The 22350-nt window shown below is 39.5% G+C and overlaps 1 protein-coding gene across 3 annotated transcripts in view; it reads left to right on the top strand.

The window, feature by feature from the left end:
* Positions 1–1356: 1356 nt before the first annotated feature.
* OBI1 (ORC ubiquitin ligase 1) overlaps positions 1357–22350 on the top strand; it is a 51100-nt gene continuing 30106 nt past the window's right edge. Inside the window, exons 1-4 of one of the 3 annotated variants that reach the window (XM_001362775.3) lie at positions 1357–1536; positions 11646–11781; positions 14525–14616; positions 16453–16701. In XM_001362775.3, coding sequence (XP_001362812.2) covers positions 1465–1536; positions 11646–11781; positions 14525–14616; positions 16453–16701 — 549 coding nt within the window. In that variant the 5' untranslated portion in view covers positions 1357–1464. Of the gene's footprint in view, positions 1537–11645; positions 11782–11863; positions 12061–14524; positions 14617–16452; positions 16702–22350 lie in introns of those variants that run through there. The other 2 variants (XM_056808002.1, XM_056808003.1) reach the window with 2 other exon arrangements.

Genomic DNA, 22350 nt, shown 5'->3' with positions numbered 1-22350 from the left:
TATTCCTATTTTCCTTTGAGGAAACAAAGGTAAACCAAAGTCAAATGTCTTTGCCAGGATCATCACACAAGTAAATGTAGGAGACCTGAATTTAATTCAAGTCTTTCTGCAAACTAAGTATTTTATGTTAGCGTGAACTGATATTGAACGGGTAGGGGCTAGGGAAATGTAAAATTATTAAAGTTATGATTGGCATATAGTGGATTAATTTAACAATTTGTGGGATTTCTTCAAGCCTGGTATTGGAAGAGAATATTCTTCATAACTTCACAGATTATCTTGGGAATGGATGACCTTTGGATCAAAGTACACACAAAAGCTTTTTGGTGTTTTGTTGTTGTTTTGGGTGCATATTTTACAACAACCCCTCCTAATACAAAGGCACAGACTGGTCCTCTAATTGATCTGAGGGCCAGTGAATCTCTCACCCAGACAACCCAGAAGCTAAACTAATTAATTACCTTTTCACACTTCTATGTGTATGCAAATAGCATTAAGCATCTGAGAGCCCTCTGAATTTGGCCACTGTGGATATTTAGGGGGAGCCAGGAAAATAGACACTGAATGAATGGATGAATGAATTGAGTGAATGAATCAATGAACAAAAGAACAAACAAAAACTGGCAAACCTGATTTCTAAGGAAACCAGTCCTTAGAGCTCTCTAGATTCCCACAGGTCACCATGCTTTAAGCAACTGGGAGCCCTTGGCCTCTGACCACTGCAGATCAGTAGCTTGGATCTCCAAGGACCTAGTCCTGGAACAGCTCTCTAGATCAACAGGAAGTGAAGGTTTAAGGTCTGGAAAAATGCAATTTCCAACCCTCTCCCTCTCCCTGAACTGCCACCACTTCAATTCAATTTCACAATGATTTCTTAAAGGCTGACCCTACTACAGGATGGAGGGGGGGGGGGGGGGGGGCGGGGCAGGCATATAACAGGACTTTTTTCTTTTTAAAATAGGAAGATATGCCTTTTCACCCATTCGGAATGCCCTCAAGTGTTGGGTCCCAGCTAGGAGGAGGATGCTAACACATTAGCCAATTTAGGCTTATAAAATCCCTTGATCTCACTTTCTCTCCTTTCACTTTTTTCCCTTTCAGTCTTTTCCTGTTAGGTTTTTGCATCTCCGCCCACGTTCTCTACTTCTCTGGTCCTCTACCTATCTATTTACATCCCCAACCAACCTCTCCCTGGATTTTAATTGCTTTTAGATTTTCCCGGGGTGTGTGAGGGGAAGAGTACGGCGGGAAACTATCTCTCTCCTCTCGGCGCCCCCCACCCCCACCCCCGCCCTCCCGCTCCCTGTTTCAAAAGCGCGTTTTCGGTTCCTCGCTAGGAGAAGGCATTGGCCCCGAAGAGCCGCCGTAGTCCGAACCTTCTAGCGCTCTGAAGCCGCGGCAGCCGGAGCTCGCGGCTCGCCGCGGGTGTGCGACTTCCGTGTTGGCGGGATTCTAAACGCAGCCATGGCTCAGAACGTTCAGAACGTTACATTGTCTCTCACGCTGCCCATCACGTGCCATATTTGCTTGGGGAAGGTAATGGAACGGAGGCTGAACTGCCCGCGGAGGCGCCGAGGGGGGCAACCCTGCCGGCGCCGGCCGAGATTCTCGCGAAGGGCAGCGCACTTGGGGGGAAATGGGGAGCCGAGCCCGTGCCTCTCAGCGGCGGATTTTCCGTAAGGGGGTGTTTTGTGGGTGTGAAGAATAATATTAAGAAAGACCGGGGCGCGTGTGTTTGGGTCAGGTAGGGAGAGAGGGAGGGGGGCTCGAATACCAGGGTTCCCTGAATTGCAGGCGCTGTCGGAGGGATTGAGCGAGGAAGCCGGCGGCGTGGTCTGCACCCTCCCGGGCCCTGTTCACGTGGGCGACAGCTTGTGGGGAGCCACCGAGTACATGGGGGGTCGGGGGGGCGCTGCACAATGTTGTCCACCCGGTGCAAACCCCCCCAGCGTGAGCGCGCGCCGTGACAGGGGATTGGAACCCTAGCTAATCAGAATGCTAATTAATGTCCTGGTGCACAAGATAACAATGGTCACTTGACTTCACCCTGGGCTTTTTTTTTTTACACCCCTGGTTGGAGGCATTGATTTTTAACTTGGCTTTTTATTTTTATTTTTTTTAATTGAAATTAAAGATGGTTTTTAGTTCAAAGCTTCAATCTGAAATAAATAAAACAAGCCCCTTAAGTGGTGTGCACAATCACAAATGAAGGAGACTAGACCTGTAGGATGCAAAAGGTGCAGGAAATGCATTTGTGAAACAAGATACAGAAAGCTGTTATAATAAGCAAGTTTTATTTTTTTTCTTCAAAAGGCCACCTCCTTTTCATTTCCATGTCCCCTCTTTAAAATTTTTAAAGGCCCTTTAAGTCATCTCTTTATTGCTTACTGTGCACAAGGCACCAGTTCATGTCAATTATTTACACATCTATCTTTTCCCCCACTTCCCACCCCCAAATACACTTTATGAAAATACAGTTTAAACCACAAAATTAGGCCATGCAAGCTCGATGTCAAATTTGTTATGGCTATTTAAGTCACCCATTTATTGAGTACTTACTGTATTTCAGAAGCTACTTCACATCAGTGATTTGCCTGTCTTTTATGTATCATTTCCCCCCTCCCCCCTCCCTCCTCCCAAATACAGATTTGGTGAAATTACAATCCAAATCTCAGGCCTTTTCACTGTTAACCCTGGTTTGGGTGCTCTCCTACTCCCCCAGATCTGTGTTTCTAGAAAGCCCTTCTTTTGTGATGGTTTAGGGAATCACCACCTCCTTTTGTAAAGACTTTAGGAAGTCCTCACTTCTTGTATTAATGATTATCATTCATTATTAATAAGGCTAATTCAAACCTTTAACACTTTAATTCAGACAACAGTGACTTGTTTGTAGGGAGCTTTCTGCTTTCACAAAAGTGCATTTATCTTTTCTTTTGGTCTTCTCAACCATCACCTGAAGTAGGTAGGTAGGGCAGGTATTTTTATACTCGTTTTTAAAAAATGAGAAGTAATGTCCCTTGCTCAAAGGCACCCAGCTGGTGATCAATAGAGATAAGACTATCACTAATTTTGGTCACCTTGGAATTCGTATGTGTGATGTACATGGAGGCCTTTGGCAATAAAGAGAAAGGTCCCACATGGTTTAAAGGTGGTAAAAAGGAGTCATGATGCAATTTCCTCTCAACAGAGATTCAAGGTTAGCTGAAACAGCAGGAGAAATATTGTTTCCTTAATTTTGCATCAAACCTTGCTGTGGGCCAGTTAGGCAGAGAGCACCTGTGTGGAAATCAATTTGCTAGTGATATCTATACCTCCTGAAGTCTGGACATTGACTTTTGTGTCTTTAGATTGCTGAGAATCCCAAATATTCTGTCAAGAGCCCGAGTGTTCAGTATAATTTTATATTCGATTCAGCTTTCAAAACAACTTAGCCATCCCTTTGGATGTAGGCATTCTCATGTTTGTCTTTCCTGAAGAAAGCCAGTTAGTCAGTAAATATCAAGTTCCTACTGTATGCCAGATACTGTGTTGAATGCAAAAAAGGGAGGGCAAGACAGTCCCTGCCTTCAAGGAGGGCACAGTCTAATGGGAGAGACAACAAGCAATCAACTCTATTTAAGCAAGTTATATACAGGATAAGTGGGAAATAACAGAAGGGAGGCACTCGAATTTAAGAGGAATTGAGAAAGGCTTGTAAAAGATGGGATTTTAGTTGGGACTGGAAGGAAGCCAGCGAGAAAGCTGGCTAGGCAGATGACAAGGTGGTTTGGGTTTCCAAGGCAGCACAGCTTAAAACCTAAAAGCAGCCCTTCAGTCCTTGCTCCCTGGGACCCTCACTAATATGTAGGACTAGAGCCACTTTAAATGAGAGTTTGCTCTTCAGAGTACATTTACTGGGTGCATTAGAATAGGCAGCCCATCTGTTTGGGGTCCTCTAATCACAGAGTCTTGGAGTTAGAAGATACTTAAAGGGAATCCAGTCTTAACCCTAATGATGTAAACATTTCAAAATTTTTTGAGTATTTGACATTACTTGATTCTCACAGCAGCCTGGTTAGGTGGCATTTTCTATATCTGTAGAGGAAAGTAGGGCCAAGAGAAGTTAAATTGCTTGCCTGAGGGGAGAATGGATCTGAACCCAAATTTTTATTTCAAAGCCAGCACTCTTTGGAATCAGTATACCATGTTTTAAATAGCTAGGATGGAAGGCACCCTATCTCTTTCTTAATCCTGTGAATTGTTCTCTATGACTTTATTAATCCGGTGAGTACCAGAACATCATGATTATGCAGCCACCTTTGACTGGGGATACCAAAAAGCAAAAGCTGGCTCTGCCAGCAGAGGACTCACACTCTAATGGTCATCTCAACCTCAAAGAACTGTATTCCTCCCACAGTAATCTTATGGAATAGAGATTATTGTTTCTAGGCTTCTTTTATTACAATGGTTTGATTTAACAAATAAGCCACTTATCCCTTAGAAGGCACTGACTTTGGAAACTTCCCCTTAAAGTTTCAGACAGGTAATTTTAGTGAAGGAAAAAATAAGTCATCTGAAATTTGGATTCATTTAGCATTATCTGTTAGTTTAAATGTAAAATTGTGTTTGGAAAATAAATATATAAGTACATTTAGAGTGTTTATTATAAAATCATAGTTAGCATTGCTGAACATTCAGTGATAGTTCCTTCACACTTGCATCCTTTTTTTTTTTTAAATTAGGATTGACTTTTCTGTCAGGTGTTACCCAAGAATTCCAGTCAATCTTAATCTTAGCCAGCATTCAAGTGTGGTAGCATTATCTTCTTTTCCCTTATTGTTACTAAACAGTTGCTAATTACCAGGAATTTTCAGATTCCTAAACTTGGAAAAAGACATTATCTTCTTGTACAAACTTTGAATTTCTTAGGATGATAGAATTAGAGTAGCTTTTGAGTGGTTACCCTTTCACACTCTAAATAATAGGATTAGAATCCTAGAATATTGTAAATTAGGGTACCACAAACTGAATACTTCTCCACATGTGGTCTTACACAAGAAGAGTACAGTGGGCTGTTATCTCCTTTATTATATTTTTATTAATATAGACTATGAATGCATTCGATTTTAAAAATTGTTATTGTTTAAAATATTTATATTCTTCCAAAAAGCTTTGAAAGATTTGTATCATAATGATATTCTTCATGATAGAATAAAGATCACAGTAATGTTAGTAAAATAATTAGTAATATTGGAAAATTGAAACAAAGAAGGCTTACACAGTTTACTTGGAGTCATTCACTGGTGGACTACATACCTCCAAGTCTCCATAAAAAGGCTCCTACTGCTAAATGAAGTGGTTTTTCAAAACAAATACCAACTCTTATCCAAGTGGCACTGGAAGTTTATCCTGAAAAAAATAAGCAAATTCATGAAGATAAAGAATTAGTAATCAAATTACGTTCCTTTTGAAAGCACTGATCTTTTTTCTTTCTGAAAAGTTCTTTATGGGAAAACTTAAACTGTAATATTTGATCATAAATAATAACATGAATTTTTTTTCCAGTATCAGAGATCAGCATAAAAACACGTAATTACAGTACTAGGGAGCTAGTCAGAGTACTGTGAGAGTTTGGGGTAAGGAAGGATCATTTCCATTGGATGGAATAGTGAGATAGACAGGGAACCTGCAAGAAGAAAGTGCTGAAAGATGAAGGACAGGACTGTTCTAAGCATGAGGTAAGGGGTAAATTTAGGGGTTTGGACTAATATATTATCCTTATGGTCGCCAGGGATTAATTCAAATCACAAATAAAATACTCAAGTCAGTTTGGAAATTTTATGGTGGTTTAATTAATATAGAGGGAAAGAATTAAGAAGAAGAGAGAGGGGAAAGGGCATAAGATTTCTCCGGCCTAGCATGAGCAAAGGGGAGTTCAGAGACCTTCCAGCTATGAGGTAAAGGAAAAAAAAAAGAATCAGTCTAAACTCTGAGAGAGCTCAGGGAAGATGCCTCACCTGACCACTATATTAAGCTGCTCCCAGTTACTGTATCAAGGATGCTCACTGCCAAACCCGACAAGAGCTGCAGCTAGCTACCTCTCCACCACAGAGATGAGATGGCTATAGTTTGATAAGAACAGAGGCTTCCTTGTAAGACATGTGGGCTACTTGATTATACAGTTAGATTCAGAATTGCTTAAACATTCAGACCCAAAGGATTGTCAGTCAGTCATTAATGGTTCCATGTTAGCTGGGAAGGTGGACTTTCATAGTGACCCAGACCCCAGGCTTTATGCTGTATGAACAATTATTTTAGTGGCTTAGATAAAGCTATGTAGGACATCTTCATCAGATTTGAAAATGATAGTGCCTAAAAGGGCTGTCTAACATACTGATGTACAGAACCAGGATCCAAAGAGATCTGGATCATTGGTCTGAATGTAATAACATGAAATTCAGTAGGCATAACTGTAAAGTCTTAGAGTTGGGATTAGAATATTAACTTCATAAATGCAAGATAAGGAGTCATAATTAAACTGCAGTTTACCTAAAAAGAGAAACAGATTGATAGCATAAATAAGAGTGCTAGACTTGGAAGACCAGAGTTAAAATCCCACCTCAGATGCTAGTTTGATCCTGGGATCAAATCATTTAACTCCTCTTAGCCTCAATTTCTTTACCTGAAAGATAGGGATGGTGATAATAGCATCCACCTCCAAGTTGTGAAGATCAAATGAGATATCTGTAAAGTGTTTTGCAAACTTTAAAGTGCTGTGTATATATATGTGTATATGTATATGTATGCTATTATTATTTTTAAAGTGCTGGGGTTATAATGAATTCAGTATGAGTCACTAGTATATGATGGTCAAAAAACATAAGTGATCTTAGGTGATATTAAGAGAGGTATAGCTTCCAGGAAGAAAGAGGCATTAGCGTGCTAATTAGTGCTGAGCCTACTTCAGATCACATCATAGTTCTTGTGCAGTAGAGCTGGAATAAAAAAATAATAATTCTTTAATAAAACAAACTCCCTTAGACCATTCCTGATAATGAGCAACTCTCCCATTTCACAGAGGAAGAACTTGAGGAAGATATCAGCCCAAGTCCCAATTTCATTATCTCTGATCACCCTAAAGATAATTAGAGCTGTGCATTTGGAGGATTTGTCTGGTATTGCCTTGGGGAGAGTAGATAAGGAACACTGGAGAGGGATGGAGAGAACCTGCAGAAAACTATTGTAGGAGTCTAAGGGAGAGCTATTGTGGGCTTGGACCTCAATTTAATAGGATTCTAAAGGATGTGACTGATTTGAGAGGTTGCAGAGAACTAATATATTCTGAGGGGGAGAAATCAAAGATTATCTGAGTAACTGAGAAAATGGTGGTACCATTAAAAGAGATAGAAAAGTCAGAAAGAATAATTGATTTGAGAGTAAAAGTGATTCTGATTTTAGATATTTTAGGCTTAAGTTAGTAGTGGAGCATCCAGGAGGAGATACATAATGAGTGGTTAGAAATTTCTATCTGTAGTTTAGATGAGAAGTTGGGGTGGAGAAATAAATTTGGATTTCAACTAAAGAAATTCTGAACCCTTAGGAGTGGATGGTTTACAGACAATGAGAAGTACTATCTCTCCCTTCAGAGTAACACTAATCTGAGAGAAGATTGTGGATTTTTTTTTTTAAGTTTAAAAAGCCCTTAAATTTATGAAAGTTACTTTTAAATTTTAAATGGTGATTAACTTGTTTCAGGAACTAAAGATACTTGTCTCATTTTTTTGCTTTGTGCTTTCCTAAATTGTGTTTAAACTGTCAACTAGAGTGCAATATTGCAGAAGGAGGGCATGATACAATGCATCAAATTAATGAGTAAATTGTATTTCCTAAATTCAACACCATAGTAGTGGTAGCAGTAGATATGCATTATTCCTTCCATCATTAAATTTGTAAATAACCTTTCAGAACCACAGCAGTTTCTGCCTGTCTATATGCCATGCTGATATGACAAGTTAAGTGGAGTGACTTAGACTTCATCCCTGACTTAGCTGTGTATGTGTCCACTTTCAGACTGGGCAGTGCTTTTCAGTAACACTTACATCAGGCTCATGTTTAACAGAGGCAGTGAGTAGAAATGAGACTGGAGTCAGAGCCTGGGAGCACTGCTACCATGTGACAATTACTTTGCCTCACTGGAACTCAGTTTATTACTGTAAAAATGGGTTTTGAGGGGTTGGGCCCTTTTCAGACTGAAGTTTGACTCTGATCCTTATGCTGTATTTGGTATTATATCATCCCCACCCCAAACAACAACAACAAAAACCCAAACCTAGACCTTAGTTCCAATTTCCAGTGTAAAGTGTCACTTTATTTTTTTTTTAAACCCTTACCTTCCATCTTGGAATCAATACTGTGTATTGCAATGCTCCAAGGCAGAAGAGTGGTAAGGGCTAGGCAATGGGGGTCAAGTGACTTGCCCTTGGTCACACAACTGGGAAGTGTCTGAGGTCAGATTTGAACCTAGGACCTCCCGTTCTCTAGGCCTGGCTCTCAATCTACTGAGCTACCCAGCTGCCCCCTAAACTGTCACTTTAAAAGGAAATTATTTCTATGAAGTAGTAGAGACAAGACACATTCTTTCCTACCTCATTTTCTCCTTTGCTGAGCTACTTTTGTTAGGATTATGATTTGGGGGAGGAAACCCCAGATCTTCCACTCCTTAAGCAATCCTTTCTCTTTTCTCTTTCTTTTATGTTAATATGCTTAACCAAAACATTGAGGTCACAACCTCTTTCTATTTTTAAAGTGACTGGATACGGGGGAATGGCTATGAAAGAGCTGCATTCCAGGCTTTGGAATGTTTCTCTCCAAAGTCTTTGAGCTGTTTATTGGGAAGAAACTTATACCTTTGACAGTGGGCTTGCCAGAAAAAGAGCAGGTATATGGCTTTGTGACTTCATTCTAAATTACAGGCGTGTACCCTAAAGAATAGGCAGGAAAGACGAGTTTAAGCTTCTGATTTTCCTGTCCTGACAAGGAACTGGTCTAGATGCCAGGAATTTTATGTCTCTCTAAGGAAAAAAAGGAAAGAGGCTTTATACTTGGAAACTTTTGGCTTGGTAATATAGCTTCCTTTTCCTCTCCTTTTCACTTTGCTTCCTCTGCTAATTTCCCATTATTTAGTTACTTGTTTCCTGGAGCTTGCTTTGTCTCTGTGTATGTAGAGAGATTATAAAAGTTCTGGGAGAGTTCAGTTTATTGAGTATTTATTAAATAGTCTCTCTGTGCAGGGCACTGTGCTAGGTAGTAGGGAAACAAGCACCAAAAAGAAAAGGAAACACTACCTCCTTCCCTCTCTAGGAGCTTTGGTTCTAAGGACAAACAGAACAAGGCTAGGCCCTTCTTTACATTATAGCCTTTCAAATGCCTGAAGATAGAAATCACAACTCCTGGAGGCCTCTCTTCACTAAGCTAGCTGATCAGATAGGATCCACACTGTAGGAAAATCCTCCCATAGTTTGCAAATCACTTTTTGTGGACTCTCTTCCTCTTCACTTACACATCTTATTTATCTGAATAAGAGTTCAGATGGTGGCAATCATTACTAGAAAGAGGCTCCTGAGTTGATTACTAATTCTTGATTACTTCTGTGGCTTTGGACAAGTCATTTCCTGGCTAAGGACCTGAACTTCCTCAGCTATAAAATTAGAAATCTGGATTAGACAATCTCTAAAGTGCCTTCCTGTTCTAGCTCCAGATCCTAGGAGCCTTTGTTCTTATTCCTGTCCATTATAAGAATACAAAGATCACAGGGTTGGAAGAGACCTTATCGATCTAATTCATCATCTCCCTTTTCTTTCATTTTACAAATGAAGTAATTTGAGGCTCAGATAATTGATTTGTCTAAAATCATGCAGATGGTAAGAAGCAGAAGTGTCATTCAGTCAATCAATAAGCATTTATTAAACAACTATTGGGCATGGAGGATACAAAGAAAGGCAGAAGACAGCCCCCTTATTCTCCAGGAGCTCACAGGCTGATAGGGGACATAACATGGAAACAACTGTACAAACAAGATATGTATATGATATACTGAAAGCAAATGACAGAGAGAAAACATTCCAGGTGTGGGACATCCAGCGAAATGCCCAGAGTCTGGGGATGAGTATCCTATTGGAGGAACAAGAAGGCCAGTATCCCCAAATCACAAAGGATGGGGGGGGGGGTCAGAGGTGTAAGGTTAGAACTGGGAAGGCACATTAGGAAAACTTCTGAATGCCAATAGAAGAGTCTCTCTGATACTAAGGCCATGGAGAGCCACTGGAGTTACTGAATAGGACCAGAACAGGATCAGGTCCTTGCTTTGGGGATGTTGATCTGACAGCCAAGTAGAGGAAAAGCAAAACTGGGAGAGACTTGAGGCAGACCAACCAACCGGCTATTTTAACAGGCCAGGTTCGAAGGGATTGAGGCTTGGGGTAGGGTGGCAGCCAGAGCAGAGGTCACATATATGAGAAATGTTACAAAGACCAAATCAAGATGACTTGCCTAAGGATTGGATATTGGAGGGGGAGTGAGAGCAAAGAATTGAGGTTGTGAACTTGGGTACTAGGGGAGGGGGGTTATGGTGAAGGTTTGGGACCAATATGGGCTTGGGAGGAAAGATAATGAGTTCAGTTTTGGACGATTCAAGTCTAAGTTGTCTACAGCACATCCAATTTGAAAGGTCTGAAGGACAACATGAAGATGTGAGTCTGGAAGGTTGGGCCTGGACAAACAGATCTGAGACTTTTAAGTGTAGAGGAACCATAGGAACCAAGAGAAATAATAAAGAGGGAGAAAAGAGAAGAGGTATGATTTGGTCTCCAGACCCAAACACCTTCTACTATATCTCACAGTAGAAGTAGTCATAGCCTTTTATTTTGATCTGTGGCATCTCAGGTTCAGAGAGACATTTAATGATTTGGGGTTGTGGCATCACCTTGATCATAGGCACATGTAGAAAATCTCAGTTCTAATTCATATTGTTTCATTGTTTAACTCTCTCATTCTTCTGTAACATGGTTGGAAATCAGAATTGGAAGCAAATTCTACTAAAGAGGAAATGGCTTCAGATAATTTGTTATATGTCAGTGAACAAAGAGCCGTAGGCATTATTGGCCACAACTTCTGTCACAAAATGTAGCTCTTCATGTTTTTTGTTTGGTAGAGATTGTAAGGTGCATGTCTGGTGGTTTCAGTTAATTTCATATATGTAAGAAACATCATAATATCTTGGTCAGTAGTTCTTTATAATTCCTGGGCAATGTGGTGCCTGAGATTGGACAAAGTAATCTTTTGGAAGGGAGCAGCTAGGTGGCAGGTAGAGCTCCAGGCCTAGACATGGGAGATCCTGGGTTTAAATATGGCCTCAGATACTTCTTAGCAGTGAGACCCTGGAAAAGTCACTTAGTACCAATTGCCTGGCCCTTACTGCTCTTCTGTCTTGAAACCAATACTCATCATTGATTCTAAATCAGGAGGTAAGGGTGTATATAGATTGTATATACACAAATATATAATTTGGATGGTTAAAAAGCAAATTGGAATTTGAATGAATAAATGGAATTTGAATTAGAGTTATACTTTTGAATGTAGAAATTAAAGCAGTGTAACTTTTTTTTAAGGTTCGCCATCCTGTCATATGCATCAACAATCATGTATTCTGTTCTGTTTGTATTGATGTATGGTTGAAGAACAATAGCCAATGCCCAGCTTGCCGTGTCCCCATCACCTCTGAAAATCCCTGCAAGGAGATTATCGGTAAGGACACTAAATACTTGCATATACATATGCAATCAATTAAATTTCAGGCATAATATTGGTTGGAGACTAAAGTAAGCAAATTGTAGCATTATTTTCTGGATACTGTCATACCCAAACATGAATGATTTGTACATCATTGTTGAATATCAAATGATCAGCGAATACTTACTGAATACTCCACAGATGCTGGATACTATGAGTCATAATAGGGACAGGATATGTGACTTCAATAGTATAGAGAATTCCCAGGTGAAGAAACTTCCTCTACCAATACAGGTCAGCATCTTCTTTGTAACTTAGTATTAGAAAGTTGTCTAGAGAACTGAGAAGTTAAATGATCGGCCCAGGGTCACACAGCCAGTAAGTGTCAGAGAAGGAAATTTAACCTAGGTCTTTGGACTCTACCTAACAGTGCCTCTTGTGGGGGATAATAGCAAATACTTTAAGATTTGCAAAGCACTCTATGTATTATCTTTTGATACAAGATGTTTATAAGGCAGTCTGTTCCCTCAAGGAGTTTATACTCTGTTTTGGGGAAAAAGTGACACAATAGTTATATATGATAAGGAAGTCATAAAAAAGAGCTACAACCGTTTAACAGATATATGTAAAATGTCAGTCATAGATGACAGCATTTGGAACCTTTGAAGGTTCGTTAGAATTTTAATAATGGGGGCAACTGGGTAGCTCAGTGGATTGAGAGCCAGGCCTAGAGATAGGAGGTCCTAGGTTCAAATCTGGCCTCCGACCCTTCCCAGATGTTTGACCCTGGGCAAGTCACTCAACTCTCATTGCCTAGTCCTTACCACTCTTCTACCTTGGAACCAATACACAGTACTGATTCCAAGATGGAAGGTAAGGGTTTTTATTTTTAAAAAAAGAATTTTAATAATAATAATTGACATTCATATCATGGTTTAAAATTTCCCAAGCAATTTACAAATATTGCCTCATTTGATCCTCAAAACAAATGTGAGAGGTAGATGCTATTATCCTCATTTTTACAAATGAGGAAACCAAGGTAGGTGGAGACTAAATTGTTTGTCTGGGGTCACATAGCTAGTAACTGAGTATGAACTTGAACTCCTGTCTTCCTGACCATTGGCTCAATACTCCATATGCTATACCACATTGCTGATTTTAATGGATGGAAGTAAAGCATGGGTTAGTCTAGGAAGAGAGAATAGTATAAACCAACACTAAAATATTAAGATTGTGTTCAGGGAATAGTAAATAATTCCTTTTATAGGAAGTATCAGTTAAGCTCCAAAGTTAAGTATTGTCTATATGGTAGACTGAAGAATTTTGACTTATATGTGTTAAATAGTAAGGAGCCACGAAGACTTGAGTATAGAAGTGACAGTGATAAGGTAGGAGATTCATTTGTCACTGAAAAAAATTGCATTTAAACCAAGAGAAATGGAGACCTCATTATTGGACTCCATGGTTTTTTGTTTGTTTGTTTTTGTAACCTCAGTTTGTTGCCTGTAATGAACAAACTGATTTTACCTTTCTTGAATAAAGTATCCTTTGAAAGGTAAAATTATTCCAATCTAGATTTTCTAGGATTTTGTGCAGATTAAGAGTATTTTTATTTCACCTTTCATGAGTGTAATCATCTGAAGGAAATATTTAATTAGTAATAATAGATCTTTGGTTATAAAGGAACCAGAGGTATCAGGTGCAAATTTCCTTAAATAAAATCGTTTTCTCCATGACATAGAAAGTAGGAAGGTAAAATAGAACAGAAGCAAAGATAAGCTAACATCTTTTACAGAGTATTTATTTTGAGTGTGTTTGTAACAAGTCAATCTGGGTTTACAATTAATGTGGTGACTCTTAATCTATTCTAATTGGTTTGTTAGCATTCTGCATGAAAGCGGACATTAATCTTTTCAATCATATTACCAATATCTAAGAAAATTTGAGTGCTAATTGGTTTTACTCTTAGTTAAAATCTATTAAGTGTTCAAGTGTGTACTTTGTATGATGTGTAATATAAGTTCTATCCTTGTCTTTGAGGCAATTACATATCTTCATATGATGCTTCTTTTAGTGTGATGCCTTCTTAGAGTGATGGAGCCATTCATTATTTGCTCTAAATTTTGTTCACAGGTTGGGATAGAGATGGGGTAACTTTTGTTGGCTTGGGGAAAAAGCATATTTATGCCAAGGTCAGTAGCATGTATACAAGGAAAAAGGTAGTGTGAGAGCCATGAGTATGAGAGTGGATAAGTATTGGACCTGGACTCTGGAAGATCTGGCTGGGTTAAACTAACTCTAGGAGCCTCAATTTCTTCATCTGCAAATGTGAAATGATAATAACTAAAACAAAAAATCAGGTAAGGCTATTTATAGGATCCTAGGTTTAGAGCTAGAATGGTTATTAGGAACAATCTCAGCCAGTTTTCTCATTTTACAGATGAGGAACTGAAACTCAGAAACATTAAGTGATTGGCCAGAAGTCATGAAGGTAGTAGGTACATAGTAGATCTGGAATTTGAACTCAGTTCCTCTGATTCCAAATTCAGCTCTCATTCCACTGAGTAGGTAAACCTCTTTGTAAACTCTAAAATGTATATACATTCCAGTCATAATCATTGTTAATAAGGGGAAAGCCCAGGTGTCAAGGGAAGGATCCTTGAGAAGGGGGAGGGGAAAATTTTATTACTGGAATTCTGCACTTAGCTCTAATTTCTGTTGGATTCCAAAATTTAAAAAAAAAAAATTTTTTTTTTAGGAGGAACAAGTGAGAGTGAACCTATGCTTAGCCACACTGTCAGAAAGCATCTTCGAAAAACTCGACTGGAGTTACTTCACAGAGAATATGAGGTAATCCAATTCAGTCCAACATAAAACTTCCTTTAAATATCTACTCTGTGCAAGGCGCTATCCTAGGCTCTGGAGACTCAAAGACAAAACTCAGGATGCTACTGAAAAATGGTGGCAGCGTTCTGGTTGAGACAAAAGATAATGCCCACAATTGAACATAATACTATATAAAACAAAATCATGTAGTTAGTACCTTTCATTTTTTATAAAAGAGAATTTTCATCATCCATCCACATTGATTTTTTTTTACTTTCCCATTTTTACCACCCATTGTAGAAGAAAGTCCACATTGAAGGTTGAGAACTTTGAATGTACCAGCAGTTTTCAAAATGTATTATTTTTAGTAGTAATAATAATTCTTAATATTTATCTATATCAAAGTGCTTTCCAGCATAAATTTCGTGAGACTGCTTTTTCTCTCAGGCCCAACTTCAAAAGATGTAACATTTAATGCCTGGACTACCTGGAATGTCTGAGCTATTCACATAGAAATGGCATTCAGAAAAAAAACTGCACCAAAAGTTAATTATCTTGTATATATTATTTTATAAGTGAAAATTCAGAGGCAATGGTGTGAAATTTTTCCTTCTACTTTTGGGTGGGAAGCATAGAGGCTTTAAAGGCAAAATTTTCAAAAACACTGGACTTGACAATACTTCTCACCCTCCTTCGTCTATTAAAAAAGCTATAAAAATTATCTTTTCTGAGACTCTTCTTTTTTTATTAGAAGTTGATTCCACACTGGAGATCTGATTAAAAAAACAAACAAACAAACAAAACCATGATTTAATTCAATTCTGTATCTACTTTGGGGCAGCATTGTGTAAGGAACATACAGAGACAAAATTGAAAACAATTCTTTCCCTGAAGAAGTTTACTTCCTTCTATGCCATGTATAGAGATAAGTAAATACAAAAATTTGTGCCAATAATTTTGGTCCTATGTAGGATAATCATCAGGAAATGCTTTATGTAGGAAGAGCCCCCATGTTGAATGTTGAATGGGAAATGGAGATGTCAGAAGGGCAGAAATGAGGAGGAAGAGCTCTAGGCACAAGGACATGCACAGATGCAGAAGCCATAGCCTCATGGACAGTACATGGCAAGGGAGACTCTTGGACTAGAATCCATGATATGTGAGGATAATATAAAGTAAGGCTAGAAGCCTAGATGGGTGCCAGATGGGGAGGGACTCTAGATGCCCAAGGGAGGGCTTTGTATATGATCCCAGAGGAGACTGAGGCTTCTTGGGAAGCAAATAAAGTCATTAAATGTATGCTTCTGGGACCAAATGCTGAGTTAGCCAGCTGGCACTTGTTGCATAGTGACCATTTGTGCTGGGCCCATGCTAACTGAAGGAGATGGCCCCTGCCCTCCGAGGGCTTACAGGCTGGGGGAGACAACCTGCAAGTGGCTGTGTACATAACATGCAACCTATGTGCAGAATAAAATAGAAATAATCCCAGAGGAAGGTGCTAGCATTAAGGCGCCTGGGAGATGAGGAGGGAGAAAATTCCAGGCATGGGCCACAGCATGTGCTCTCTGAGGAACATTAGTGCTAGACTGAATACTTGGGGATTGGGATGATTTGAGCTGGAGTAATAGTAGATCAATTACTGATATTACAAATAAGATCAAAGAATTGAAATTCTTTACTTGAAATCACAAATTCAAAATGGTATGGAACAAAATCAGCTCAGTTTGCCAACTCAGGTGGAAAAGTTCAATTGAATTTATGGCTCCCTGCCAGGGAAATGATGTTGAAGTTTGGGATTGCCATGTATGCTTTGTGCTCTTTTGGAATGTTTTGACTTGATTGGTTCTCCCTTTTGACCAGGATGAGATAGAATGTCTTCAAAAGGAAGTAGAAGAGCTTCGAGGGAAGAACCTCAGTCTAGAGTCCCAGCTGAAGTCTGTTCTGGATCCTTTGACCTTGACGGCAGGTAGCCAAAATGAAGAGAGGCGACCAGCTGCTGAGGAGAGAAGTAAGGCGCACCCGGAAACTGTGGCAGAATGGAAAAAAAAGCTGCGCATGGCTCATGACATCTATGAAAAAGTGAAAGATGATGTCGATAAGCTCAAGGAGGTAAGCCACCCATGAAACTCGCTGAATTCCATGATGGAGTATATTTCCTTTTGGAGATGGTCATGGCAGAAACAAAGCCACATCATGTGGAACTATTAAACTGTTTGAGAGGGAGAAAAATTTCTGGAAAAATACTTATAAGAACCCCCAAAAGAAAAATACTCTGTTTTTTTTCCTTTTTCCTTTTTTATGACCTTTCCCTGTCATTTAATTTTCAATCCCTATATGAATACGGATCACAGGATCTGCAAATTAAAGTCTTTGTTGCCTGAATTGTTAAGTAATTTGTTCAGGTTTACACAGCTAGTCAGGATTAAGGGAGGAACTTAAATCCAGGTCTTTCTGCCTCCAAAGCTAATAACGTTTTCTCTTTTCCATGCTTCCTTTGCTAGAGTAGTGAACAAAACAATGGCCTAGAGGTTGGGGTATCTAGGGTGAAATCTGGCTTCTGATATTCATTACCTGTGTGATCTTTTCTTCCTGTCAAAGTCAAAGGACCTCAGTGTTTTTCATATGTAAAATGAAGGTGTTGAACTAAGGATCTTTGAGTCCCTTCCAGCTCTAAATCTGAGCATATGAAAATCACCTTTTTATTCATAGCTATTAGTGGAGAAACTTCCTAGATTATGGTAGAGCCTGAATCTTCATTTGGGAAAGTGGTATCAGGTGAGAGTGATATTTAGTTATTGTTTCATCACTGTGACTAAAAAAACATCTATATGGAGCTATGTCATACATACATAGAGTGACAGAGCTAAAACTAAAAGGGACTTCAATAGACATCTAGTTCATCCTCCTCATTTTACAGAAAAGGAAATAAAGGCCCAGAGAAGATAAATGATTACCAAGATCACACAGATACCAAGTATAAGAAGTAGGATTTGAACCCATGACTGCATACTCTTTGGAATTTTTTCACTCTGCTAAGTAGTGTGAGTGTGTCTATGTTGTAATTTTAAAATATTGCTAATTTTTATATATTTATACTTTTACATATAAAAATACACATGTATGTGTTTCATTTTGTAAAACACTAAAGTACTATATACATTTTCTCACTGATTCTCACAATAACTACTGTGGGGTAGAGGGTATAAGTAGCAGCATCCCCACTTTGCAGATAAAAAAAACTAAGGCTCAAATCTAAGCAGCTTGCCTGAGGTCACCAAACTAGCCAGCTTTATAGTCCAAAAATTCTATATTGATCTATATTGATCATGGGTCTCAATCTAATCTCAGTGCTCTTCCATGTGAACAGTTGCCTAAGGTATAGCATTAGAGTCTGTTGGACCTGGAAGGACTTCAGAGGTGATCTAGACTAAGCTTGTCATGAACAAGAAAAGTCCTCTACAGTGTTTCTAATAAGGGGTCCTCCAAATTCCTCCTGTGTAGATCCCCTGGGGGAACACAGCTTCCTGAAATGTTATGTTCTACTTTTGCTTAGCTTTAATTTGTTAAGTTTTCTGTTTTTTGACACAGGGTAACATAAGGTAGTGAGTAACATGCTTGCCTTGGAGTCAAGACACTTTGGGTTCCAGAGCTGCCTCTGTCACATGTTGACTGTGTTAGAGTGGATGAGTCCCAAGACTCTCACCAGCCTGGGTGCAGAGCAGCAAGAGTTTCTCCACCAACAAAATCCTGTACTCATGAAATCACTGGGCTAATCTTTTACAAATGAAATGGTTAGGAAGTTTTCCCAAAATCATGCTTGAACCTTCTGCAACTTTTACGCATTCCTTTTTGGTCTTCCCCTTGGCACCAAACAATATGTTTGATCATTTCCCACTGGGATGACCCTTTCTCTTGGTTATATTCCCTTTGCTGCTCAGGCTGCATCCTTGCCCTTTTACCCCAGGATATTTGTTGTCAAGTGAATGGGCAGATTTATTATGGTCTTGTTATGAGCCAGTCACTATACTACCTGCTATGGTACAAATACAAGCAAAAAGAAAGACAGCCCCTGCCTTGAAGGAGCTTACATTCCCTTGTAACTGGGAAAGATGGTGCATCCAAAGGGAGCTGATGAGCAGGAGGTAGTGAGGGGATGAGAAGGTTCCTCTGTGGAGGCTTAGGGGCACAGAGTCAGGGATGGCTGGTATGGCCACTTACTCCCAGGGAGGTTCCTGGAGGAATGGGCAAGAGAGGGAGGAGGAAACTGAGGCAGGTGGTGAAGCCTGCATGGTCAGGGGAAGCCCAGCCCTGCCTGGAGAGCTGAATATCATAGTCACTGCAGAGTTGGCCCCAAGGGATGCCAGGTGGTGTGAAATGAGGCTGAATTGGAGCACTGCCCTCCAGCCTGCCACCTCTTCTGCCTGCTCTACTTTGCTGAAGCGAGGGGGTTGTGTTAATCCAGAGCAGACAAGATCAGGGCTCAGCCAGTGTCCCCTCCATGGCTTTATGAGTGAGCTTCCCTACCCTGAAAACACTGAGGAGCTCCAGATCCAGTTCTAAAGAGAAGACCTTGGGTTTGTCTTGGAGAGCAGAAAAGAGCCTAGAACCTTAGCTTGCTTGGACTTGAGCTCTGCCAACTAGTCTGTCTGTCTGTCTGTCTCTCTCTCTCTCTCTACCCCCCCTCCCTCCCTTCCTCCATATATATATGCACATGTGAGATGTCTGCTTTATTGGGGTGTCCGTGCCAGGATGAGAGAGGGAATTGACTGCTTCCACAGAAAAGGGCCTGCAGTCAGAACTATGCCAAGGTTGCATTGACTTTAAGGGTAGGAAGCATATGTTTTAAAGACTGCACTGACTGCACAGTTGACATCTTGCATTTTTTTGTGAGGGGAGAACAAAACAAAATGAAGAAGTGATAGCTGTGGTTTTATAGCTCACTGACTTTTCTCCCTGACCATTACCTGCTTGGTGAGATTAGGCAGTAAAACCATACACAGGCTGTCTTACTGTTTTTGTCCTAAATATTTTTGCACATAGATTAGATTCAGGATACATCAGAAAGTTCCATTTTTTTGTACTTGTTCATCAGAAAAAAAACATATACATAGCATACTTGGCCCTTTCCTGTTTGCTTAATGTTCAAGTATTAAACTATTATGGACTTAAATCCATTGTGAACATAAGAAAGACCTCAAAAGTGTTTTCAGTAGTTAATGAGACTAAGAAAGCAGCTGTAGAGCCTAGTCAGTAAGGTTTTGGCTAGTGTAGAACTGGTATCATTCTCTTTGGTGTAGGCTGGCTGAGTGACTTTGTTTAAGTCACTTACCATGGCCAGAGGTGTCACAGCCACAACATTCCTGGCAGCCCAAACCAACCAGATTAAAATAAGTTCCCATATGATTTCAATGTGTTTTTTAAAAAATAGATAAATGAATGGTTTTCTAATCCAGAGGGATCCTTCTATAGGATTTGGTGGCCCCAGTTTCTCTTTGAGTTTGACACCACTGCCCCAGGTGGGACAATAAGTTACTGAGGTGTCACTTGCATCAGTGAAATCACAGTCCATTCATTCCCTCTCCCTATCTCAATAAAGACCTACCATGCAGCGTGCAAGCTACTAAGTCCTTTGGTCAGGGTAGGAGGACAGATAGGAGCAAATAAGAAACTAGAAAATGTAATCTCTGCATTTATATTGTCATTTATAGTCAAATAAAGACAGTGAGAGAAAAATGGTTTGTGATCTACATGAAGATGTGTGGATATAGAGTAAGGGAACAGAGTGGTGCTGGGTGGATGACCTTCATCTGAGGTGGTTTTCATGGCAGAGGCAGGTTTGGGTCGGAGAAGGAGAAAAACAGCCCATTCAGAGAGGTAACTAATATCAAGCCAGGGATAAGTCTCAGTTTCAGCATAGAGCTGGAAGGGAGTAGAAGAAAGAAATTAAAGGAGTTAGTTTCTCATTTAAGCTTGTCAGTATCATCAAAAAGCATTTGCTAAGTGCTTTTCTCTGTGGTACTATGCTTGAGAACTCAATTCATTGTCTGTTCATATGAGGAAGCAAATGGCTTTCTCTGTATCTTTGGAGGTGTAGTAATAGTATTTATCAGTCACTTAATGAATTAACCTGCACTGATCCTGATTGGTTTATAGCCAGGCAGATAAAGAGGTGTCCAGTGCTCCAAAGAAACAAGCATAGACCTAAGGAAAATTCAGTTTTTGACACTAAAAGAACTGTCCGTTACTCTTTCTTGTCATTGATTATTTCTTAGATAGTTCTGGGGGATCTGTATTCATTGGGTAGAGGTTGGAGGGAGAAATGAAGCAGGAAAGGTGCAACATTATGAAGAGGTAGTGATTGAGTAGGAGAATTAGGGATATTAGACAGAAAAGGACAGTATAAGTTTTGTGAGCCTACTATAAATTTTAATACAAGCAACTTTGAAATACTTCCTTCAAGTCTTATTTAATACATTTTTTTGGTGGCAGAACTGTTTTCATAAATTATTGACCATATACAGTCAAAAAAGAGGACTCTTAGAGGGGAACATTAGAACTAAGTATTTGAGGAGATATTGTGTGTAAGAAGGATTAGGTGTCTTTGATTTGGCCCCAGAAGTGGCAAGAAGTCCAGGGGCTCATAAAATCCTAAGTTTAGAGCTGGAAGGAACCTCTGAAACCTTAGGCAAGAAAAAAACTTGCTAATAGAACTCTGCAAAAAGTACTGGGTTCTGTCTCCTGCCTTAGTGGGCTTCCCCTCACTAGAGGTTTTCAAACAAATGCTGAATGGTCCCTTGTTGGCGCTGTTGTAGAGAATTCATTGTCAAGGAGCAGTTTTATACAGAGCAGAAGGTTCTTATTCTTGAGCCTGAGAATTTGTTATTTTGAAAATTTTGATAATTATGTCAAATAATTGGTTTGTAATTACATAACTTATATATTTAAAAAAGCAAGGAGAGTCCGTTACCCAAAAGAGGTTGAGGTCTAATACCTGATTTAGGTTCCTTCCAGCTCTGAGAATCACTGAAAGCATAACTCTTCCAGCATCCAAGATTTAGTTTCTACCTTAACATAGGATTAAACCCCAGAAAAGTCAACTGATGGACAGTACAGATGTCTCATTTGTTTGAAGGGAAATGTCCCCATCCTCTTCCCTAACTACCACCACAATTTCATTGGTACAGGGAGCAACTACTAAAAGAGACCTTTATCTGTCTTTGAAGATAAGAGCCTTCTTTTGTAATAGACTGGTTTAGAGAATTTCTTGTATTCACTGAGAGATTACCAACTAGCTCAAAGTCACACAGCCAGTACCTGTCAGAGGAAGAACTCAATTGTAGATTTTCTGACTCCAAGGAATTCCTTATCCGGTGGAGAGCAAAGTTTGGGCAGTTACTTTTTTATTTATCTAAAGCCATGCTGTTGGAAATAAAAGCACTCTGAAGAATCTTGAAATTCTCTTCTTATTAAGACTATTTTGTTTAGTTTTTGTAAAACATCATAAGATAGAAAGAAGAAAGCATGTTAATTGAATGCTGTTTATCACAGATTCTTAGATTTAAAGTTGGAAAGAGACCAGTGGTGAGTTAATCCAACCTTCTCGTTTAAATCTTGAGGAAGTTGAGGCCCAGGGAGGCTACAATTTGTCCAAGGTATGTAGAAACTGTTGGATTAAGAATTTGAATGAGGTCCAGTCACTGCATCCAGTGCTCTGAGGCCCACACCTTCATTTTTATAGACCAGGCAACTGAGAGGCTA

Source organism: Monodelphis domestica, chromosome 8 (assembly GCF_027887165.1).
Source record: "Monodelphis domestica isolate mMonDom1 chromosome 8, mMonDom1.pri, whole genome shotgun sequence".
Taxonomy (NCBI): Eukaryota; Metazoa; Chordata; class Mammalia; order Didelphimorphia; family Didelphidae; genus Monodelphis; species Monodelphis domestica.
This window is presented reverse-complemented; position numbering and strand designations above follow the sequence as displayed.